This window comes from Chlorella variabilis (assembly GCF_000147415.1).
Source record: "Chlorella variabilis unplaced genomic scaffold CHLNCscaffold_1, whole genome shotgun sequence".
Classification (NCBI taxonomy): Eukaryota; Viridiplantae; Chlorophyta; class Trebouxiophyceae; order Chlorellales; family Chlorellaceae; genus Chlorella; species Chlorella variabilis.
Window position 1 is genome coordinate 70,509 of NW_005435087.1, and position 21,601 is coordinate 92,109.

The window sequence follows — 21,601 nt, forward strand, 5'->3', positions numbered from 1 at the left end:
TGACCCAGAGGCGGTGGACCAGCAGGTGGGCCTGGGCAGCGGCAGCAGCATGTCAAGCCTCGGCGCCAGCGCGGCGCAGCAGGCACCACAGCGCTGCGCACTCGGCCGATGCGAACCCACCACCAAAAAAGGAAAACATTGTGGCAGCCAACATGGCGCTGCCGCGCTTCCCTTCTGATAACAGCTGCTGCCGCTGCCCAGGCCCACCTGCTGGTCCACCGCCTCTGGGTCAAGCTTGGCCTCCACCGCCTGCTTCTCGCTCAGCAGTACAGCGTACTTGTCCTGCGGTACAATTGGCAGTACAGGCGGCACACACGCACTCGGGCGCAGCAGGCGGCGAGAGCAGGCGGCCGGCGGGGGGCGCTGGGCCGCTGCAACACATCCGTGTGCCTCGAATGAAATGGCCGCTGCGCCTGGCTCCAGGCAGCTGCCGGGCAGATCCCCACCTCCAGCTCATCCCTCTCCCGCTGCATGCGCTCAGCCAGCACCACAGACTCCTCCATGCGCCTGCAGGGCAGGAGGGGCAAGGCAGCAGAGCGGTCAGGGCTGGCAGCGTGCGCCTACAGGCAGCAGCAGGCGGGAGCAGGGGTGCAGCCCAGCCGCTCACTTGTAGGCCTCCTTGAGGCGCGCGTCCCAGTCGGCCTCACGCTTGGCCTCGCGCTCCTCCTTCCACCGCGTGCTGCGCAGCGCCTGCTCGCTCTGGAGGCATTGGGGCAGCAGGTGCAGCGAGGCTGGTGCTCAAAACAGGCAGGCAGGCAGGCAGGCCAAGCGGCAACACGGCAGCCTGGCACACCACCACAGGCGGCAACCTCGAGCAGCGCCGCCCACCTGCTCCTGCAGCTCAGCCAGTTCCTGAGCGATAGCCGCCTTCTCGTCCCGCAGCGCCGCAGCCTCCGCCTGCAGTGCAGATGGGCATTGCAGGCGGTACCCATCAGGGGCGCCTCAGGGTGCAGCCAGGCAGTACCACCCCGCAGCAGTTGCAACCCCTCGAGGCGCAAACCACAGCCACACATGATGACACCCACTGCGCCGCCGCCACACCAGCTGCACCTGCGCCGCCTCTGCCATCTCCATCGCCTCCGCCGCCATCGCCTCCGCCTCCTCCACATCCTGCTCCGCAGACTGCAGCGCAGCCTCCAGCTCGGCCTCGCGGCCGCTGCAGCGAGCAGCGCAGGCGGGGCGGAGGGCAGGCGTGGGAGGTAGGCACGGGTGTGTGCCGCAAAGGGTAAGGGGGTGCGCCGCTGAGGCAGGGGACCCGACACCTCCTCTGCCCTCTCCGCAACCCACAACGCTGCCGCTGCCCCTGTGCCCTCTATATTCCGCCCCGCCAGCCCTCCCACCTGCCGCCGCCGCCTCCATGCTGCGCCAGCACCATCAGCTGCTGGATCTTCTGCTCCGCGAGCGCCAGCTTGGCGGCAGCCTCCTCGCCGCCCGAACCGCTGCCCCTGCGCTCGCCGCCGGCCGCCACCTGCTGCTCCAGCTCTCCCACCCGTGCCTGTGCTGCTGCCAGCTGCTCCCGCAGCCGGTCGTCGCCGGCAGAGGCAGAGGCGGCTGCGGCTGCGACTGCGGCGGTGGATGTGGCAGCCGCCAGGTCAGCCCGCAGCTGCTCTACCTCCCGCGACAGACCGGCATTCTGCCGTTCCAGCTCAGCAGCCCGGCCGCTGTCGGCGGCGGGCAGCGGCACGGGGACGGGCACCGCTGCAGCGCCGCCGCTCGAGTGCGCCTGCGCCAGCTCCGCGTGCGCCTCCGCCAGCTGCTTCTGCAGTGATGCCAGCCTGGCGTCGCGCCCCTCCACCTCCTGCCCAGTATCAGGCAGGACATGGGCCAGGCCAGGAGCAGCGCAAGTCAGCACAGCTTGGGGCCTCGGCCGATGCAAGACAGACTCCCTGCCAGCCCCTGCCAGCCAGCCAGGCAACAGAGCAGCCCTTGCCCGCATGGCAGCCAACGGCCACACCTTCCTCAGAGCGTCCACCTCCGCCTGCCGCTCCCCGCCTGTGCTGCTGCGGCTGACGACGGCCTCTTGGCTGGCAGAGGTCGGCGCCGCGCCAGGAGCGCCGCCGGACGCCGCCGCCGCTGCTGCTGCACCGGCGGGCGCCGCGGTCGCCAGCGCGGCGCCGCCAAGATGTCTGGAGCTGTCCACCCCAAAGCCTCGCAGATCCTGCTCCATGCCTGCAGGCAGGCGAGCATCGAGGGAAAGGCCGAGGTAGGCATATGCATGCATGCACGGGGCAGCCGGCGCAGTCCCCCGCTGCTGCCCCACCCCCGCAACTCCGCGGCAGGCGACAGGCCGGCACGCGGCTGGCGGGCGGCGACGGCCGCGCCGGCTGCGCGGCCGGCTGGAGCAAGCCTGGCCTGGCCTGCCTGCCTGCAGCGCTCACCGGGGCTGGACTCTGTGATGCCCGAGGCGCCCGTCAACACCGACATGGCATCATCATCCAGCGCCATCCCCTTGACCTCTGCAGCGCCCACTACCAGGTGAAGCGTGGCGCGCCCCCCGGGCACCGGCACCGCCAGCGCCACGGCCTGGGCGCCGTGCGCCGCCGCGAAGCGCGCCATGTCCAGGCTGGCCTTGCCGATGGTGGCGGGAGGCTTCTGGCCGCCGCCGGGCGCCTGCAGCTTGAACTCATACTCCTTGGCCTCAAAGCTGGCGGGCAGCTTCACCAGGGTGGCGATCTGGCTCAGCTCCTCGTCCCAGGTCACGCAGCCTGCGGAGGCGGGCAGCGGCAGGGGTGGCAAGCAGTCGGAGCAGCACCACCGACACAAAAGGGAGTGGGCAGCGAGAGGCAGGGAGAGCGGCGCTGTGCCGCATCTGCGCTGTGAGGTGGCTGCCTCGGCCGAGCAATGCTACCAGCAGGCCCCGATGCCCACCTGACGAGGCAGGCGCCAGCTTGGTGACCGCCACCTTGGCGCCCCGCGCCCACTGCAGCCGGCAGGCGGCCACGCCGGGCGGCAGGCCCTCCACGCTCGACACCGCCACATCCAGGCGATACTTGGATTTCACGCCCTTGGTCAGCCCCGACTTGAGCTTGCGGAACATTATGGCTTCGGGGCTCTGCAGGCGCGCAGAGACGCAAGGGCAGGAGAGGCAGGGCCGGATACGGGGTCGGCCGCCTGCGCCTGCCGCCAGCCGCCGCTACCGGCAACGACCCCCGTGGGCGGTTGCGCGGCATCCAGGCGGCCTGCCCCTGGGCCTGGCGGCCCTGTGCAGGCGTCAACAAGCACCGGGTGCGCACCCTGCTCTATGCCCACGGGTGCACCCGCCCCTCGGTGTTGCCTCGAGTGATCTGCGCACTCTGGGCGGCGCCTCCTCACAATCAGTCAACGAGGAGGGTCCCGGCGAGCCACGCCGTCGCCCCGCGCCACTGCGCACAACCAAGCAGTATGCGTGGGTGGTTGCCACAGAGCCTCCCGCAATGCCAGAAAACGCGGGGACGATGCTGAATGTGAACCCGCAAAACAGGAGCCTGCGATGCGTGATGGCTGCCAAGAAGGGTGCCGCCCGTTGACCGGCCGCCACGCGAGAGGTTCGGCGCCGATGCCCCAGTCCAAACCTCATTGTTTACAGGCTGAGTGATTGCAGCAATCAAATGCATGAATTTCAATCCAACGCCCTTGCAAACGCGGCCAGTTCAGGCTCGGGAGCGCACTCCTCCTCTTCCGCGGCGCTCTCCACCATCCCCTCTGCTGCGTCGACAGGTGTCTCGTCGGGCGCCTGACCTGCTGCATCAGCCCACAGCCCATCCGCCTCCTCTCTCTTGACCTGAAATTCGAGCATGCCTGCCTGCTGCTGCCGCAGTACCCAGGAAAAGAAGGAGGGGAGCGGCGAGCCTGCGGAAGTGCCGTTGGCGGCATCTGCCTGCGTGACACCAAGAAATGGCAGGGGAGTGGGGCGGGTCAGCAGCACAACTCGGTCGTTAAAAGCAGCACACTCCCACACCTGCTTCCGCCATCACCATGATCAAGCTGCCACCTCACCTGCTGCTGCTGCTGCCCCACCAGCTGGTCCCACAGCCAAGCTAGCATGGGGGTGGCAGTCAGCTCTGCCACCTGGCGCCGGCTGTCGGAGCCCTTGCCGCACAGCAGGTCGGCCGCGGCATTGCCCACGCAGCCGGCATCGATGAACTGGCTGTGGCTGGCCTCTGCATGGGCGGGTGCAGAGCAGGCAAGCAGGGCAGTTGGGCCAGACATCGTCGGAGGTACCATAGAGGCAAAAGCACGCTGGTGAGCTCCTATCAGCAGCTGAATGCAGCAGGCCAGAGCTGCCGCTGCACAGTGTAGCTGCCAGGCCGCCGCTGCCCGCTAGTCGCCGCCGGCGCACCTGGAATGATGCCCAGCCAGCTGCCGTTGCCCGCCGCCGCATACATGGGCTGGTAGCCGGCGTCTGCGGGGTTGCAGCTGGAGATGACTCCTGCGGCAGTCATGCCCACTGCCAGGCCGCTGGCCGCCAGCGCCCGCACCGCTGCAACCGGGACGAAAACAGCAAAGAAGTGCTGGGCTGGCGTTCAGGAGAGCTTGTACCAGCATCAAGACACTTGCACCAGCATCGAGACAGCGGCCCACACTCCGATCCCCGGCATGCCTGCACGTCCAGGCAGGCCTGCCCCGGCGGTGGCGGAGCACCCCGTCGCTTTCGCCTCCCGCCATCCCAAGCGCGGCGCCCACCTGACGGGTTGTCCGCGCTCTCCGGGGACCACCTGGTCACGTCCACAGGGTCAACAAGGTAGGCGGCCTGCACCAGCTGCGGGTTGCCTGCAGGCGCAGCGGGCGCAGCGGGAGGGGCGACCCTGTGTGTCGGTGTCAGCAGCAGTACTAGATGTGGGGGCGGCAGCGACAGGAAAGTGGCGGTCGTGGCGCGACACAACCACAGTGGCACAAGCGGCGGCAGCGGCGGCAACCCACACCACCGGCAAGTGCTGACAGGCGGCCGACCTGTGAAGGCCAGGGTGGCCAGCTTGCCGCCGCGGCTGTGCCCGCCGACAGCCACGCTGGCCATGTCTGCCCGGCCGTACAGCGGGCTAGCGGGGTCGTCGCCCTGGTCAGCCACCCACTGCATCCCAGCATTCACAGCGCTCGTTTGGAGGCACAGCAGCGGCGCTTGGTGCAGCAATAGCGCAGACAAATTGAGGCAGCAACAGCGACGGGACGGCAGCAGGAGGCGCACCTGTAGCAGGTATGGGAACAGCTGCACCTCGGCCGCCACAGTGAGCAGGGGGAAGAAGGGAGTGTCATACTGCACCGTCACCAGCCCCCAGCTTGCCGCCCGCTGCATGAGACGGTGGTACCAGCCAGCACGGTTCTGCAGGGGGGACGTGAGGGGCTGGCAGCGGGATGAGCGCCGGCGCCGCGGAGGCGGCACCCGCCCAAGGCGCGCAGGCGCTTGCAGGCGCCGGCTGCGGCTGCTCACCATGAACCCATTGAAAAAGAAGAGCACGGGGGAGGGAGCGGGGCCGAAGGCCTGCTCTGCTGTCGCCGGGCAGTCGGGCATGGTGACGTTCAGGCGCAGCTTGGCCGGCAGCTGCACTGCCTGCAGGTCGCTGGGCACAGGGAAGTCTGGCTGCCAGCTCTGTGGCGCGCATGGCCCGGGCCGCGAGAAGTCTGCCGCGGCCTGTGCCATAGAGCTGCCCAGGAGCAGCAGAAACAGGCATGGCAGGGTCATGGAGGCGCAATGTGCAGTTGATCGCCTCCACGAAACCTCTTCGAAGCTGGGCCCGGCGAGGCGGAGGCGCCGCCGGTGACCAGGAGGAGCTCATCTTAAAATGATCAGAGAAGTGGTCCCTAACAACATGACGGGAGTCCTTCTCCAGCACCAAATCATTGCCACAATAAATCGGTGCGTGCCCGCCGGACATGGCGGGTCAATCCGGCTCGGCAAATGCCGCTGTCTGCGCCTGCTCGGTCCCCTGCATCCTATGCCACAGGGCACCTGCTCATCACAGTGAAGGTACCCACAGTGCACCTTCTCATCAAGCATGTGCTCCGATGGTGCAGATCTCTGCATGTCTTTCCCCCTCTGGGCGTGCCACTGGCAGTGCCCGCCACCCGCGGTGGCGCAGGTCTGTCGTGGCCAGGCCCGCCGCCTCCCCCTGCGTCATACATGGCTCGCCAAGCTGCTGCTGTCATGTGACAGCCTGACCTGCCATATTCAGGAGGCACTGTGAGCCGAAGTCATGGGTTTTTTTCTCGACCTTTCTAGTTCCTTCTGCGCCTGGCGGCTCTGGCTCACTGCCAAGGCTAGTCGTTCTGTGGCCACTCCATTCTTTCACACTTGCGCACTCATAGTTGATCGCTAGCATAAAACCCCATTTGCAGCACTCGCTAGTCTTCGATCAGGTGCGCAATATGGGGGTCGCCGCACAGTGTGACAGGCAGCGCATGGGAAGTAGCACCAGCATACAGCCACTTGAGCAGCGGGTTTGCCGGGACAGGGCGGGGTGCCCCCAAAAAGCGCGGTGCTGGCGGTGGCGTTGTCCGCGTGGCAGCAACACCGGCCTGCCAACACATGGTGGCAGCATGCCTGCATCCATACTGGACCACCACAGCCAAATCGGTAGCACCCAGATCAAGCAGCTAGCCGACCCCTCGCAACCTCGTGCCTCATCCCTTCCTGCAGGCGGTAGCAGACGCATACCCTGCTTGGAGCCAGCAGCGGCACCGTCCTAGCACGGTTGCAACAAGTAGCAGCAGAGGGGCATCATGGGGAAGGATTACTACAAAGTGAGCACTTGATCAGGCGCCGCCCCGCAGCAAGGCTTCTATGCAGCAGGCGCAGCCAATGGAGTGGTGGCGCCTCGGTGCCTGCGCTGCTTGGTGTGGCTCCTCCCGCCCCCGCGAGCCTGACGCTTCCCCCCTGCCCTGTACCGCAGATACTAGGGGTGGACCGCGAGGCCACGGAGGACCAGCTTAAGAAAGCGTACCGCAGACTGGCCATCAAGTACCACCCGGTGAGCGGTACAGCAGCAGGACCACAGCGCCGTGACGCCGCGCACCCGCCTGCGGTGCATGCTTCCGCCCAGCCATGCCGCGGCCTGCGTCTGTGCCTGCCTGCTGGCCTGCTGCGCTCGCCGTGCTGATGCGGAGGCCTGCCTGCCTGCCTGCCTGCCTGCCTGCAGGACAAGAACCCGGGAGAGAAGCAGGAGGCGGCCACAGAGAAGTTTAAAGAGGTGGGTGGGTGGTGTGGAGTGATGGGGGTGAGGTTGAGGGTGGGAAGCCTCGCCCCTGCAGCCGGCACTCTCCCTGTACAGCCACACAGCCACACACACACACACACACACAAAGCGGCGCACGCGCAGCACCGCCCCCGCCACCAGCCCCTCGGACCCATCGACCCCTGACCCGCTGCCCTACTGGCCCGCACCCCCCTGCAGGTGTCTGAGGCCTACGATGTGCTGTCAGACCCAGACAAGCGCAAGATCTACGACGCCTATGGCGAGGAGGGCCTGAAGGGCGGCGCCCCGCCCCCCGGCACCCCCGGCGGCGGCTTTGCCGGCTTTGCCGGCGCGCCCGGCGGCGGCGGAGGCGGAGGAGGAGGGGTGTATCATGGCATGGATGATGAGGCGGCCCGCAAGATTTTCGAGAGCCTGTTTGGCGGCGGGCTCGGGGGCATGTTTGGCGGCATGGGCGGCATGGGAGGCGGAGGGATGGGAGGCGGAGGCGGCGGCGGCGGGCCCCGCGTGCGCATCTTCCAAACAGGCAAGCGCCCACGGCCCGCATACGAGGGTGAGGCGGCGGCTAAGGGGGCGGCGGCGGGGCGGCGGCCAGGGCCTGCTGCGGGCTGCGGCTGGCGGGGTGCTGGCGCGGCAGGCGCCGCGCCGTGCGCCGCCGACACGCTACCGCAGCAGCAGCTCCCTGCCGCAGCTGCACCCGCCTTCCCCAGCTGCTAGCCGCCAGGCAGCATCACTCCCGTGGCCGAGGGATTGAAAGACTGACACATCTGCTGCCCTGCTTGCGCCCACGACCCCCTGCCTGCAGGTCCCGGCACCGGCGGCGCCAGCGGCAGCGGCCGCCCCTTCCAGCGCTTCCGCTCCGCCAGCGACGTCGGGGGCATGGGGGGCGGCCTGTATGGCGAGGAGGAGGAGGCGGCGGGCGGCTTTGGCGGGTTTGGAGGGATGGGGGGCATGCCAGGCATGGGAGGCATGGGCGGCGGCAGTTTCCGGCGGCAACCCATGGAGCCGCAGAAGGTGGAGGTGAGTGCTGGAGGGGTGATGTGCCGTGGTCTTGCACCAGATGCCACGCGGGCGGCTGCCATGCAGCTTCCGGGCTGGTCCTCTTGTCCACTGCAGCCCCTCCCCTATGCCGACCGCCTGAAGCCCTGGCAGAGGGGAGAGGGTGCAGCGGAACGGAGGACCAGCCCGGCAGCCGCGCTGCAGCCGCCTGCGTGCCGTGTTGCGATGCAGCGGCAGCGGCAGCCCGCGCTGCCTGCCCTCCCTGCGCCCGTCGCCCTTTCCACCGCCTCGCCCGCTCCTGCTGTTGGCCAGGCCGGCCCCACACTCATCAATCTCTCCCTCTCTCTCTCACACACACACACACACACACACACACACCTCTGTTTGCACACGCCCGCTCCCCCACCCGTACCGCAGGTACCGCTGGCGCTCACCCTGGAGGAGCTGTACAGCGGCTGCACCAAGCGGCGCAAGGTCACCCGCAACATCGTGGACGGCGCCAGCGGCAAGGCGGTACCGGTGGAGGAGACGCTGGAGATACCCGTGAGGGCCGGGTGGAAAGATGGCACGCGGGTCACCTTTGAGGGTGCGCGGCGGTGTGGGGTGCGCTGGCGGGCTGCCGGGGTGGGGGGGTGGGGGGCTTCCGTTGTGGCGGCGGTGGTGGTGTGCGGTTCGGTGTGGGTGGGTGGGGGTGGGCAGCGAGGGGTCTTGCTTGGCTGAGCTTGGTCAGGGCCTGCGCCTGGGCCTGGGCTGCCTGCCTGCCTGCCTGCCCGCCTGCCACCCTCCCTCCCTTTGCTCTCCCTCCCTCCCTCGCTGACGGTATACTCCCCCACCCCCCATTCGCCCCCTGGACTCCGCCCGCAGGCAAGGGCGACGAGGTGCCGGGGCAGCCGGCGCAGGACATTGTGTTTGTGGTGCGCCAGAAGCCGCACCCCGTGTTTGCCCGGGAGGGCGACGACCTGGTGACCACGCAGCGCATACCGCTCAGGTGGGTGCCTGCTTCTGCTGGCTGTGCTCACAGCCTGCGTATCCGCCCGCAAAGGAGCCGGCGACGCAGACCCGGCTGGGGTGCTGCTGCTGCTTGCGGTGCCGTGGGCCCGCTGGTTGGCTGGGCGTGTGCGTCTCGGCGGTGTGCGTTCATGCCAGGTGGTTGGAGGGCTGCCTGCGACTGGATGGGACTGAGGGCAAGTATCGCTGCTGCAGCTCCCTCCTGCCGAGGCGCGCCCCGCTCCTGCTCCTCCCTTCCTGCCGACACACTCCCTGCCCCCCTGTCCCCCTGCCCCCCTGTCCCCTGTCCGCAGCAAGGCGCTGGGCGGCGGCACAATCGACATCCCCTCGCTGGACAACCGAGTGCTGCGGGTGCCCCTGAAAGAGGTGGTGCGGCCCGGGTATGAGCGCGTGGTGGTGGGAGAAGGTACGGGAGCAGGGCTGCGGCCGCCGCGTGCTGCTGTGCTGTGCTGTGCCGTGCTGTGCCGTGCCGTGCTGTGCTGTGCTGTGCCGTGCTGTGCTGTGCTGTGCTGTGCTGTGCTGTGCTGTGCTGCGCTGTGCTGCGGTACAGGAGGCTGGGGCAGCTGCTGCCTTGGCCCTGCCTCCTCGCTGCTGTCCCCCCTTCGCCCGGATTCGCGGATGCGGCCCCCCAACGCATACACACACCAGAGCCTCGACCCCTGCCTGCCCCGGCTTGTGCCGCCGCCGTCGCCTGCAGGCATGCCCAACAGCAAGACGGGCGCCAAGGGCAACCTGCGGGTTCGCTTCGCCCTGGAGTTCCCCCGCAAGCAGCTCAGCGAGCAGGAGCGGGCGCAGCTGGAGGCGATGCTGAGAGACAAGATGTGAGGGCTGCAGGTTCGGCGTTCCGGCTCACCAGCCCCGCGCCCGCGCCCCGCCCACACACCCAGCACCGAAACTACACCTGTTTGCGAACTGTTTCTGCAGCTCTCTTCCGCACCCTCGCTTGTTTGTCTGCAACAAGTACATGCAAAGATACGTTGGCACACACAATCTTCCATGTAAACCAACAGAGCCCGCCTATCGCCTGCCGCCACCCCGGCCGCCGCCGCCGTGCTTGCTGCCGCCTCGCTTGCCGCCGCCGCCGCCGTGCTTGCTGCCGCCGGCCTTGCCGCCGGAGGCCTTGCCGCCGGAGGGCTTGCCGCCGCCGGGCTTGCCTCCGCGCCTCTTCCCCTCAATCTTCAGCTTGGTTTTAGTCATGATGCGCAGCGCCGTCTTGCTGAGCTTGCGCCCCTTCTGCTGCTCCTCGCCGCCCTCCTCTTCCCCCTGCCCCTGCCCCTGGCCCTGCTGCGTGCCGTGCCGGCGCGGCCACGGCTGCGCCTGGCGCTGCCGGTGCGGCGCGGGGGCACCCCCGCCGCCGCCGCCGAGGCCTCTGCCGCCCCCCTGCTCCTCCTCCCCGCCGCTGCCACCGCCGTCCTCCTCCACCACCTGCATCTCATCATCGCTGCCTGCCCTGAGCGGGACCACCGTGACGGTGGTGGTCAGCTGCTCGCTGCGGTACACCTGCTGCCGCTCCGGTACCGCGCCCTCGCCTTCTTCCCCCTCAGAATCCGACCCGCGAGGGTCCACCCCCAGCCGCGCCAGCTCAGCCTTCATCGCCTGCCGCCGCTGCAGGAGGACGGGCGGGGGCAGCAGGCGCGCGGCGGTGGGCTGAGGCTCAGCGGGCTCGAGAGGGGCAGCGGGAGCAGCAGGATGCGCAGCAGGATTTTGCTCGCACCGCAGCCCTACAGCCTGCCTGCAGGCCCGGGGGCCGTCCTTCAGGCAGACACCATGTGGCAGCTGCAGGCAGCAGGTGCCGGCGCCAGCTGCCCAGCCGGCCCCTCACCCTCCCTCCTCACGCACCTCCGCCCGCTCCTCCAGGCGCTGCTCCCGCTGCCGGTGCTCCAGCTTCTTCAGCGCATCTTTGCGCCGCTGCACCTTGCGCTTGTGGAAGCCAGTGAGGTAGTCCCTGCAGCAGGAGGCAGCCTGGGCGCTCACGAGGCAGGCAGGCAGCGGCGGCGGCAGGCGGCGCAGCCCAGAAGGCGGAATGCGGCTCCCGGCGCATGCGTGTCGCTGCGCGCATGCCGGGCTGAACTCGTGCAGCACGCATGCAGCACGGGAGGCGCCGGTGCATGGCTCGGCACCCACCTGTGTGCCTTCGGGTCGAACACAACCTCCAGTCCCTTGTCCCGCTGCTTGTGCTTGATGACATGGTTTTGCTGCGCGATGGGCTGCCGCTGCACCCACACCGCCGCCTCTTCCTCCCGTTGCCGCTTATTCTTGCTCGCCATGCTGCCAAAGGTTGATTGCGATGGGAAGATGTCGAAGAATCGAGTGCCGAGCTGCCGGGAGGGGTTTCATGTTTTGGTTGGAAGGCCGCCGCTCACGCTGTGGCGCTGCGCTCAGCCTGCACGAGTCCCGCCTGCTACCACCTGCTTGTGTGGCGGAATGGCTGCTTACACCCAGCCCATCCCAATCTCATAAATACGGCAAGCACAATAAATCAGGGGGCGCTCACGGGGTCGCGGAAAAAACAAGATGGCAACCGGCAGGCAGCGCGCGCCGTCTCGCCGGCTCCGGCCGCTTGGCCGGCCAGGTAGGCGCTCAGCGGCCCCGCATCTCCCGCACCGCCTTCTTCACCTCCTCCTTGTTGGCTGCCGCGGGCTCAAACACGTACCTGCGGCAGGGCAGGGAAGGCAGCAGGGTGGGGCGAGGGCGAGTGGCTCGGAGCCAGGGGACACCAGGCACAGCCGGGTGATGCCCAGGCGGCCCTGCACAGCTGCCATGCAGCGCTGCGACTGCAGCCGCCAAGCACGGCCGGGCGTCCCAACCCCTCCCCGCCACCACCACCCCGGTCCCCCTCGCTCGACCAGCAAACTCCTAGCAATACCACCCCCACCTGCACCGCCATCGTCGACACCGACACCGCACACCCCACCCCACTACGTGCCCCCCATGTGACCAACCGCTCCTTGCACCACCAGCACCACCAGCACCACTGCCACCAGCGCCCCCCTCACTTGATCAGCGACTCCTTGATGCCCAGCAGCTCTGGGAACTCGCCGCTGATGCGGTCGGTGTCCAGCAGGTTGTTGGAGCGGGGGGCCACGATGACCTGGGGGGGGGAGGCGGGAGGAGCAGGGCGCAGGGTTCAGCACTCAGGGGCAGGGTTTCGGGGCAGGGTTCGGGGTCAGCACAGAGCAGGGCAGGGCAGGGCAGAGCAGGCAGCAGCAGGGGCGGCGAGTCGGCCGTTGATCAACCCGGCTGCACGCCTGCGCGGCGGCGACAGCAGAGGCGCCACGCCCTCCACCCAGCGCCGCCAGGCCTGCCCGCCACTCCCCCTCTCCCAACCCTCCCCACCGCGGCCTGCTCCTCCTCTGTTGTTGCTCACAGCCAGCAGCCACTGCCCGCCACCCTACGCAGCCCACCCCCACTCCCCCAACACCACCCCGCCCCACCTTGGCCTGCTCCTCGACAGTGAAGTTGCTCCAGGTGAACTCCTCATCCACATACTCCTTGTACAGCTGCAGTACAGCAGTACGGAGGGGGCAGATTGTGGAGGGGGTGATGGAAGTGGGCAGGCAGGAGGGCAGGGGCCGAGGGGGGCAGGCAGACGGGGAAGGGATTGATCACGCACCCCCAGCTCCCTGCCAGCCCCCCCTCCCACACTCACACGCCCACCCCCAGCCCCCCCTCACCGCCAGGATCTCGTTGTGCGAGATGGCCCCCGGGTTGGTGAAGTTCATGATGCCGGTCAGCTTGCGCCGCGCCATCTCGATCGACAGCGGCAGCAGCTCGGGCAGCACGGTCATGGAGTTGGGGATGTCGATGACCTTGTCGTACCTGGCAGGCGGTACATGCGGTATGGTACGGGCGGTAAGGCCAGGCAGTACAGGTAGGGTGGTGGGTGCACGGTCGGGCGGTGCAGGCGCAGGGCGGGTCCCAGGCGGGGGAGGGCACAGGATTCGAGCCGGGAGCGAGGCATACAGGTGCAGCACCAGGGCACGCCCCGAGGCCGGCCACCGACTTGATGATCTTGGTGATGAAGTTGCGGGGGTAGGTCATGTCGGCCACGATGGGCATGCGCACGCGCAGGGTCAGCACGTTGGGGAACTCCTGCAGTGAGGGGGTGGGGGCCAGGCGGAGGCATGGGGGAGGCGTGGAGGGAGGGAGGGCGCCATGGGGAGCGCAGCGGGCGGTGAGGTGCGGGGCAGACGGCGCGGCGCGCCTCGGCCGCCGCCACGCGCCCAGGACCCTGCGCCACCTGCCATCCACGGTCGCGCTCTCCCCATATTGCAGAGGTCACCGGTCCCCAGCCATGGGCGCACCCCACCCCACCCCTCTTCGTCCCTGAAGCCCCTCCTCCCCTCCACCACCGCACCCACCACCACACCACCACACCAACCACCACACCCCAAACCGCCACCCCCACCACCCCCACCACACCTTGAGCAGGTTTTCCACGATGGCCTTGGTGTGGGAGTAGTAGGAGCCGGTGAAGTTGGGGGTGTCGCTCTCCTTGAAGCCCACGCCGTTGCCCTGCACAAACTTGCCGTCGTCGTAGTGGAAGATGCAGCCTGCGGGGGTGGGCGGGCGGGTGGGTGGGTGGGGCGGGGAACGCGCGGGTCGACAATCGGCACATGGGGACATGGGGGCATGTGGGAGGGTGTGTGTGTGTGGGGGGGGGGTCAGACAACAGTTAAGGGGGCCTGGCCCTCAGCGCAGCACACGAGGCATGCAAGGCGCAGGCTGCGGGGCTGGTGTGGGCTGGCGCGGAACGCAGGCGCGCAGGGTGCGGCGAGTGACGGGAATGCAGGAGCGTGCGGCATGGGCGGCCAGCCGCTGCGCGCGGTTCGGATGGCGGTAGGGATCGCGCCGGCACCCCCAGCAGGAGCGGGGGAGGCGCCCCTCGCCCGGAGCAACCCCCGGCCCCCAGCCCAGCCGGCCCAGCCGGCCCCAGGCAGCCTGCCCCGCGCACCGGTGCCGTAGTAGGTCATATGGAGTCCCTTCTGCAGGCAGATGTCTGCCAGGTTGAGGCAGCCGATCACGTTGGCGCGGATGGTCTCGATCTGCGGCGATGCAAGGGGGCGGCGGCGCACAGAAGGGGCGAGGCGTGTCAGCGGGAGTGAGGCATGTGAGGAGCTGTTGAGATGCAAGGGGGCGGCAGCGCCACGGCAAGGCGGGCTGGGCTGGCGGCAAGAGGCTGGCCTCGGCCCTGGCCCCGCCACGCACGCCGGCGAGCTACAGCCTGCTGCAGCCGTGGCCGCCTTTCCTTGGGAGCAGCAGCCGACACCGTCCCGCCAGAGGCGCACCCACAGCTGTCTCGCTGCTGCCCTGAGCAGGAATCAACACACACACACACACACACACACACACACACACATACACACGCGCCCTCACACACACATACCTTGTGGTCCTCGCACCAGTCCACATTGGGGCGCCCAGTCACGCCCGCGGCGTTCAGCACATGCGTGGGCTTCACCTGCAGCGGTCAACCGGCGGCAGCGGCGGCGACAGCTGGTCGGCACGACTGACACAGCGGGGCGCCAGGCGAGGGCAACCCAGCAAGCAGATGCGCCCGCGCAGGCGCCCAGAACGCCTGCCAGCACGTGCATTGCTGATGCAGGCTGCTCCCGGCAGGGACGCTGACACAGGGTTGCCGCGGGCCGCACCCGCTCAATGTCCGCCAGCACGCCGGCGCGGTCCTCCAGGCGCGCGGTGCCATACTCGAACTGGGCGCCCTGCTGATTCAGGAGCTCGCCCACCAGGCCGCCTGCAAAGGGGCAACGCAGGCGGGGCTTGAGCCACCTCCCCCTTTGGCAGTCTGCAGCAGCAGCCACCGGCCCTGCGCCGCTGCCCACGCCACTCACCGATCCAGCCCGACTTGCCGAAGATCAGGAACTTCTGCGGGGGGCCACAGGGGCGGCGGCGGGGGGAGGGCGGTTGCCAACTGAACTGTGTGGGCGCTGCAGGCCAGCATCGAGCCCGGGGCGCCCGCACCACATCCCAGGGCCCAACCCGCAGCCAGCCAGCCCGCGCACCGGCTCCTGCGCAGACCCGTTTTCGGTGCCAGTCATTTTGTATCGCGAATTCAACAGCAGACGGGCAGGCTAGGCTGGCAAACAGGGCGGGGCACCAAATCGCAGAGGGAGGCCGCAGATCAGCTGCCATCCTTTGAAGCAGGCAGACAGGGCAGGACAGGGCCCGAAGTACATTGCATTCTATCCCGATCGGCATCGATAGCGCTCGCAAGGGACTATCTGCGTTCATACAAATCTCCCTGAGACCATCCCCCAGCCCACAGCCAACGCTACAGCACCAACACCAAATGCTGTCTCAAGCGCTGTCCCTGCGGGCCCCCGCCCCCTTCAGCAGCCTCCAGGCGCCCTGCAGCCGGCATCCGGACCGACAGCAGCGCCGCCTGGTGGCGGTGCGCGCAGCGGAGCAGGTGCGGCGCTGCTGCGGGGGCGCCGCCCGCCGCTGGGGCTGCTCAGCGATTCGCTTGCGCCGCAGCCGATGCCCTGGTGCATCCATGGATCCATAAATGCATGGGTATCAGCACTCTGCCACAGCGAGGCGCCGCCATGCACGCCCCTGACCCACTCTCGCTGCCTCTGCCCCCGCCCCCGCCCCCGCTCCGCCCGCAGCAGCCCGAAGCGGAGGCGGCACCGCAGGAGCCCGCTGCCGCCGCTCCCAAGCAGGACGTGTGCCCCACCTGCGGCGTGGCGCTGGACAAAAAGGCGTTTGGCTGCGACGGCACGGGGCGCATTGCGGGCGGCATCGGCGCGGTGCCGGGCTTCAAGTGGTGGCCCATCAAGGCGTACCGCCCCTGCCCACGGCTGGCAGAGGCGGGCATGGCCTACCAGCGCAAGGGACAGATCACGGACGAGGTGCTGTTTGGGCGGGGGCGGCAGCAATAGCTCCGCCCAGGTGTCTCGCCTTGCCACCAGCTGCAGGCGCCGCCTCGCGTTGCGCACCCAGCCTGCTACCGTGTCCTGTCCAATTTTTCCTTCTTATGACTTTGATTGAATCACTTGTATGCTTCCACTGCAATGAATGCTGAATAAATTGGGGCGAAGGTTGTTGCAGGACGCAGGTCCTTGCCAATCACGAGATCAATTCATTCAGTTGCCCACTGGTGGGCAGCGGCAGGCCTCCCAGCCGTCCTCGACCTGGCTGCCGCCGCTCCTGCCTGCCCCACATCAGCCTTCCAGCAGCACCTTGCCGCCCCTAGCGGCGGAGGTGGCCACGCCGATCGCATCCGCCACCTTGTCCAGAGGGAAGCGCTGGCCTGCTCGGGCAGACAGGGGCAGCAGGTGGGGAGGCGGCGTGGCAGGTGAGGCGACCAGGCAGGCGGGTTGGCATGCAGGCATGCTGCCCTTCCTGCCTGACTACTGGCGCAATGCGTCTGCGGAATGGCGAGCCAGCGAGACATGTGCAGGTGGTGGGCTGTGCGCTTGGCACGCAGCGGCTGCGAACGCGGCACCAGCGGCGGCAGCAGCTGGCGCCAGCGCCCACGCCAATTCCACGCGTGCCTGCATAGGGGGTGATGACCTTGTCTGCCAGCAGCTGCATCACAGCGTCGAACACTTGGGCCTTCTCGTCGGCCGACAGGCTGCAGCAAGGCGGGGCAAGGCACCGACAGGTCGTACCGCCGAAAATAATCATCAGCAAGTAATCCGCTGAGCAGAGGCGGTGTTCGAGCTGGGGCACGGCATGGCGCTGAGCAACAGGCACAGGGGCTGTCGTTCAGGGACCCCCTCCCAGTGCCTCCTGCGGAAAAGCAAGATAGACTGCTGCCAGCCAGCTTCAAACAACAAATTAAATAAAAGCACATGCGGTGGGAGGAGGCCACGCACCTGCCGATGTGATTGTTGATCCAGTACCCTCGGATGGTGACGCCGCGGAAAAGCGGGTCGGGGATGCTGCAGCGAGTGGAGGGAGCGGAAAGAGGCAAGCGTGTGTATACCTGGGCGGGCGCGCTTTCCTCAGGCACGGCTCCACCCAGCCAGAACCAAGCAGCCCACCTGAAGGACGCCGTCAGCCCGCTCATGGCCCCGTAGATGATGACGGTACCGGCATTCCGCACAGCGCCCGCCACCGCAGCAAACAGGTCCCCGCCCACGCAGTCGATGGCGGCATACGCCAGGCTGCCGCCAGTGGCGGCCTTCACCGCATCCGCCAGCCCCGCGCCATCGGAGCTCACTACCGCCTCATCCACCCTGCACGCAGGCGCGCACCGGCCGGGAGGCAGCGGCGCTCTTGCCTGAGCGCACAGGGGCCCTGCTGCTGCTGCGCCGCCTGCCGCAGCTGCCGCTGGCGCCTCTGTGGAGCCTCCCACGCCCATCAAGCAAGGGCAGCATGGCAGCCTGTGCCGCCGCAGAGCGGTGTGCGTGGTGTGCAGAGCAGGGCCCAGTCAGCGGCACTCCGCTGCCCTGTGCGCCTCACCCCAGGGACTTGAGCTCGTCAGCCAGCTCCTGCCGCCGCACCACATTGATGGTCTTGATGCCGCGGTGCCTGGCCAGCTGCGGCAGCGGGGCAGGGGCAGGGGTGTGAGGGCTAGGCGCGGGCTTGGGGGCCCAGCCAACAATCAATCATCCGACGGCAAGGAGGAGGCGGGCCACACATGCCCTGGCATGCAAGCGCATGGGTGCGTATGCAAGTGCATGGGTGCGTGTGCACCCTCTCCCGCTCAGCTGCACGCCGACGCCCCGCTGCCCCGCCTCTCGCCTGGATGATCTGGCGGCCCAGCACGCTGCCCGCCGCCGTCTGCAGCAGGTACTCCCCTGGCGGAACCGCCAGCGCCTCCAGCATGCCATACACGGTCACGGGGTTGATGTACCACTGCCGAGAGGGGGAGGGGAGGTGAGGGAGGGGAGGGTCATGGGCAAAGTTGGAGCGGATTTGGAGGCGCATGAGAGGCTGTGCTCGACCACCCCCGCACCCCCACACCACCATCCAAGCATCCACCCGTCCAAGCCCCGCACCCACCACCATCCCGCCACCGCCGCGCCACGCCACGCCGGCAAGTCCTCGCCCCACGCACCGACGCGGCGGCCTCGTCTCCCACCGCATCTGGCACGGGCACCAGGTCTGCCTCCCGCGCCACAATGTACTGCTGCCAGGTACCGCCGCCGCCCTGAACCGAGGTGAAGGGGGCCCCCGACACGCGCTGCCCCACCGCAAACTTGCCGGCGCCGGCGCCGTTCTCGGCCACCACGCCGACGCCTGCGGGGGTGCGGCAGAGCAGAGGCACGGACGGGCATGCTTCACTGTTGAGCAGGCAGTGCGGGCCCCGGGCTGCTCCGCTGCGCTTTGGCTCAGCGGTTGGGAAGCCAGGCAGCGCAGCTGGGAAGAAGCCGGTGCCGGGCAGGCAGGGAGCTGCTGAGGCAGCGCGCGCGCTACAGACCTTCCAGTCCGGGCACCGCCGGGAAGCTGGCTGGGTCGGGAGTGAAGCCCGGATCTGCAGGCAGCACAGCACCAGTCAGCAGGCGGCCTTGCCTGGCAACGGGGCCCAGGAGCGCAGCAAACGCAGCGGCCGGCGCCACCCCAACAAACCCAAGCGGTGCAGCTGTGTCAGGCACAGCGGCGTGCCAATGGCGGCCAGAGACGGAGAAAGCAGGGCACTCACAGACTCCCATGATGGCAAACATGTCGGCGGGGTTGACGGGGCGCAGCGTCAGCCGCACCAGCACCTCGCCCTGCACCAAAACGAGAAGGTGGGTGCGGCGGCGAGGGGCGGGTGCAGGCGGCGGAGAGGGCGGGGGCGCTCACCGGGCCTGGGGCGGGGCGGGGCCCTGACACCACCGTCATGGTGCTGGTGGGGTTGCCAATGTCGAAGCTGCTGAGCTTCACAGCCTTGTTTTCCGCCATGATCACCGGTGTTGCTGGAGGAGTTGTCAACAATGGGCGGGCTTCTGGAACGGGCGGCCAATCGATCGGCGGCACAACGGGTGGATCACCAAACGGCGATGATTAGCCAATGCTGGAAGTGTCGTACGAAAGTGTACCTGCCGTGGTTGCGACAGCTGATCAAAACAGCCATCGGATGGCCGTTTGGCGCCGTATCGTCACTCCAGCTTCGCAAACAACCGGCAGTTGCCCTTGAATCGATTGTCCACCCGCAAGGATAAGCCTGTTCCTTTCAGCCCGTCACCGCAGCGCCTGAGCAGCACGCAGCCAATCAATGGATGTCACCGCAGTCTCTTGTTGTGCAAGCCGCGCCGCCTGCTTTGCGCCACGCCGCCAGGCACCGCGGCGGCGGCGGCATGTGGCGGCGCCTGTGCGCTGTGCAGCACCAGGAGAGCACGAGCCAGCAGCCCCTGAAGCCGCCGCCATCGCCAGCAGCAGAAGCAGCGGTAGCGGCAGTGGCGCCCTGAGGCGGCAGGTGCTGGCCCGCGGCGCCCTGGGCGCCGCGGCGCTGGCGGCCGGCGGCGGCGGTTTGTGGGTGCAGCCCGCGGCAGCTCTGGGGTTCAAGAAGGACCTCACCAACAAGCGCAGGCAGAAGATCCCGGAGAGCGAGTACAAGGAGGGACCTGAGGGCCTCAAGTGAGCCTGGGCGGCCAGCAAGCGCCTGCCAAGACGCAGCACACGCCACCACGTGTGGGCCTGCTGCCTGCGGAAATCCCAAGTGGCAGGGAGCCGCACACAAACAGTAGTAACGTCCCGCATTCTGCAGGTACTACGATGTTGTGGTGGGCACGGGCCCTGAGGCAGCCGAGGGCAGGCGCGTGGTGGTGCACTTTGACTGCAAGTGGAAGGGGGTCACCTTCATCACGACGCGGTGAGTGGAGCGGGGTGCCCTCCCTGCTGCGCGGCATGTGGTGGGGCTGGAGGGGATTGGGGTGCCTGCTGCCAGGAGGGCCAGGCTGGGGAGCAGCGCAGGTCCCGCTGCTGCTGCAAGCCTCATGGCATGAGGGTGCAGGAGCAGTGGCTGTTGCCTCGTGCCGCAAACTCTCCTCAGAAACCCGCCTGCCGGCCCTCCTGCCCTGCCCCAACGCGTCTGCGCCCGTGCCGCGCAGGCAGGGCATGGGCGTGACGGGCGGCACGCCGCAGGGCTTCGATGTGGGTGCTCGGGTGGGCGCGGGAGGCACCCTCAGGGGCCTTGACCTGGGCGTGAGGGGCATGCGGGTGGGCGGCCGCCGCAAGCTCATCGTGCCACCCAGCCTGGCGTACGGCGACAGGGGTGAGAGCGGGGCGGGGCACCCATGCTTCCGTGTATGTTTGTGCTTGTTGCTGCTTAGCTGGCACTTCACATCTCTGTGGTGCATGGCTGCCGTCAGCTCGTGTCTTGAGGTGTTGGGGTTTAGGTCCTGTACCGTGTGTGTGTGCACCCAGTGTTGGGGGGCGTCTGTTTTGCGGGAGGGGGGCCGCCGGCCTGGGCCAAGCTGCTGCTGGCAGGCGCCGCGGCCCCGATGCCCCACCCCGCCTCCGCCGTGCTGCAGGCGTGGGCGAGATCCCCCCAGGGGCGGTGCTTGACTTTGATGTGAGCTGCTGCCCCGCGCCCAGCTTGCCTGAGCGTGCGTCAGCTGCCTGCCTTGCTTCCTGCCAGTACCGGAAGGCCTCGCCCGCCCTGACATCGGCAGCCTACTGGGCTGCAGGTGGAGCTGCTGTCCATCAAGCAGGACTCCATCGGGTTCCGCGTGAAGGTGGTGGAGGGCTGAGGCGCGGGCACGCGTACCGCCGCTTGCCCGCCTGCCTGCTGTGCCGCCCGCCAGGGATGGAAGGCGCGGCTGCAGCGCCACCGGTGCGTCCAGCTCCCGGAGCAGCAGGGATGGACCGGCTTCGCGCCACGCGTTTTGCCTCCTCCAGATGTGCCGAGAAACGTTTCTGCTGCCGCATTCGATTCAATGATGACTGCCATTCTTTCTTTCTGCACACTTTCCCTGCCTCTACCACTGTGGTTGTGCATTCAGTGCAGCCGCGCGAGTTTCGAGTTGCAGTCCACTGATGTGGGACTCATGGTGAGGCTGTCAATGAACATGGGTCGGTCAGGAGGTCAAGACAACAGCAGCTGCGGCTGCCATTGCTGTCTGGTAAAGCAAACGGAATGATTTGGTACAGAAACAGAACGGTGGGGTGGAAGGGGGTGTGCGCCTGGCAGCGCCGCTGGCGCCATTTCCCACAAGCCGTGCGCCCGTCCACGCACGCCGTGCATCCTGCTTCACCGCACCCGCATCGGCTTGACCGCCACGTCAGAGGGCGCCGCCGGCTGCATGGCAGCTTCCATGCCGCGATGGTACTCGCCCACCTGCAGCGCATGGCCACAGCACAGCACGGCAGGGCGCAGTTGTGGTACGCCAGGTGTGCGGGCGGCCAACATGGTGTGTGTGTGTGTGTGTGTGAGTGAGTGAAGGATTGTGCTCAAGGATGCGCTAGCGCAGAGCGCACCCAAACCAAGCACCACCACCCCCCGCCCCACCCTTGCCGTCCCCACCTCACACACACCCGCG

General features: G+C 68.4%; 9 protein-coding genes across 9 annotated transcripts in view; 3 read left to right on the plus strand and 6 right to left on the minus strand.

Moving 5' to 3' along the window:
• The window catches only part of CHLNCDRAFT_132885 (hypothetical protein), a gene marked incomplete at both ends in the record, with an annotated part of 7,284 nt that extends 4,247 nt beyond the window's left edge, over positions 1-3,037 (minus strand). Inside the window, 10 exons of the mRNA XM_005851920.1 lie at positions 5-31; positions 208-282; positions 447-507; positions 608-699; positions 829-897; positions 1,051-1,156; positions 1,341-1,798; positions 1,955-2,169; positions 2,379-2,705; positions 2,869-3,037. Of these exons, the coding sequence (XP_005851982.1) occupies positions 5-31; positions 208-282; positions 447-507; positions 608-699; positions 829-897; positions 1,051-1,156; positions 1,341-1,798; positions 1,955-2,169; positions 2,379-2,705; positions 2,869-3,037 (1,599 nt within the window). The remainder of the gene's footprint in view (positions 1-4; positions 32-207; positions 283-446; positions 508-607; positions 700-828; positions 898-1,050; positions 1,157-1,340; positions 1,799-1,954; positions 2,170-2,378; positions 2,706-2,868) is intronic.
• A 561-nt stretch (positions 3,038-3,598) lies between these two features.
• Positions 3,599-5,614, minus strand: CHL (hypothetical protein; the record flags this gene model as incomplete). Its single annotated transcript, XM_005851921.1, has 7 exons — positions 3,599-3,856; positions 3,976-4,139; positions 4,319-4,459; positions 4,663-4,749; positions 4,930-5,047; positions 5,162-5,296; positions 5,405-5,614. 7 exons carry the CDS (start codon positions 5,612-5,614, stop codon positions 3,599-3,601), a joined length of 1,113 nt encoding a protein of 370 aa, XP_005851983.1.
• Positions 5,615-6,693: 1,079 nt separating this feature from the next.
• On the plus strand, positions 6,694-9,995 carry CHLNCDRAFT_18104 (hypothetical protein; the record flags this gene model as incomplete). Its single annotated transcript, XM_005851602.1, has 9 exons — positions 6,694-6,714; positions 6,864-6,941; positions 7,110-7,160; positions 7,365-7,670; positions 8,400-8,432; positions 8,580-8,748; positions 9,027-9,150; positions 9,464-9,576; positions 9,868-9,995. The coding sequence occupies 9 exons, from the start codon at positions 6,694-6,696 to the stop codon at positions 9,993-9,995; spliced, it is 1,023 nt and encodes a 340-aa protein (XP_005851664.1).
• A 192-nt stretch (positions 9,996-10,187) lies between these two features.
• CHLNCDRAFT_132888 (hypothetical protein) lies at positions 10,188-11,437 on the minus strand (the record flags this gene model as incomplete). Its single annotated transcript, XM_005851922.1, has 3 exons — positions 10,188-10,775; positions 11,010-11,115; positions 11,295-11,437. The coding sequence occupies 3 exons, from the start codon at positions 11,435-11,437 to the stop codon at positions 10,188-10,190; spliced, it is 837 nt and encodes a 278-aa protein (XP_005851984.1).
• Positions 11,438-11,750: 313 nt separating this feature from the next.
• CHLNCDRAFT_132889 (hypothetical protein) lies at positions 11,751-15,226 on the minus strand (the record flags this gene model as incomplete). The annotated part of the gene is made up of 11 exons (XM_005851923.1): positions 11,751-11,823; positions 12,167-12,261; positions 12,605-12,670; positions 12,845-12,989; positions 13,174-13,262; positions 13,593-13,723; positions 14,125-14,215; positions 14,557-14,631; positions 14,822-14,922; positions 15,020-15,053; positions 15,191-15,226. 11 exons carry the CDS (start codon positions 15,224-15,226, stop codon positions 11,751-11,753), a joined length of 936 nt encoding a protein of 311 aa, XP_005851985.1.
• Positions 15,227-15,477: 251 nt separating this feature from the next.
• Positions 15,478-16,069, plus strand: CHLNCDRAFT_49318 (hypothetical protein; the record flags this gene model as incomplete). Its single annotated transcript, XM_005851603.1, has 2 exons — positions 15,478-15,597; positions 15,797-16,069. 2 exons carry the CDS (start codon positions 15,478-15,480, stop codon positions 16,067-16,069), a joined length of 393 nt encoding a protein of 130 aa, XP_005851665.1.
• A 94-nt stretch (positions 16,070-16,163) lies between these two features.
• Positions 16,164-19,080, minus strand: CHLNCDRAFT_59525 (hypothetical protein). Its single transcript, XM_005851924.1, has 10 exons — positions 18,924-19,080; positions 18,781-18,850; positions 18,559-18,612; positions 18,196-18,377; positions 17,880-17,993; positions 17,598-17,674; positions 17,177-17,371; positions 17,009-17,074; positions 16,685-16,764; positions 16,164-16,440 (listed from the first exon to the last, which is right to left on the minus strand). Exons 1-10 carry the CDS (start codon positions 19,020-19,022, stop codon positions 16,352-16,354), a joined length of 1,026 nt encoding a protein of 341 aa, XP_005851986.1. The 5' UTR covers positions 19,023-19,080; the 3' UTR covers positions 16,164-16,351.
• Positions 19,081-19,240: 160 nt separating this feature from the next.
• CHLNCDRAFT_56429 (hypothetical protein) lies at positions 19,241-20,812 on the plus strand (the record flags this gene model as incomplete). Its single annotated transcript, XM_005851604.1, has 5 exons — positions 19,241-19,697; positions 19,828-19,932; positions 20,171-20,334; positions 20,594-20,634; positions 20,750-20,812. The coding sequence occupies exons 1-5, from the start codon at positions 19,336-19,338 to the stop codon at positions 20,810-20,812; spliced, it is 735 nt and encodes a 244-aa protein (XP_005851666.1). The 5' UTR covers positions 19,241-19,335.
• Positions 20,813-21,312: 500 nt separating this feature from the next.
• Positions 21,313-21,601, minus strand: part of CHLNCDRAFT_49321 (hypothetical protein) — a gene marked incomplete at both ends in the record, with an annotated part of 3,330 nt that continues 3,041 nt past the window's right edge. The window contains one exon of the mRNA XM_005851925.1: positions 21,313-21,399. Coding sequence (XP_005851987.1) covers positions 21,313-21,399 — 87 coding nt within the window. The remainder of the gene's footprint in view (positions 21,400-21,601) is intronic.

What these genes read in the sequence shown, in the direction of transcription:
- CHLNCDRAFT_59525 (XM_005851924.1), bottom strand. Translation starts at nt 19,022, where the DNA reads ATGGCGGAAAACAAGGCTGTGAAGCTCAGCAGCTTCGACATTGGCAAC. An exon ending in GAGACGAGGCCGCCGCGTCG is followed by an intron (nt 17,994 to 18,195) that starts GTGCGTGGGGCG and finishes CCCTCTCGGCAG; the next exon opens with TGGTACATCAACCCCGTGAC. An exon ending in GGTCATCACCCCCTATGCAG is followed by an intron (nt 16,441 to 16,684) that starts GCACGCGTGGAA and finishes CTGCCCGAGCAG; the next exon opens with GCCAGCGCTTCCCTCTGGAC.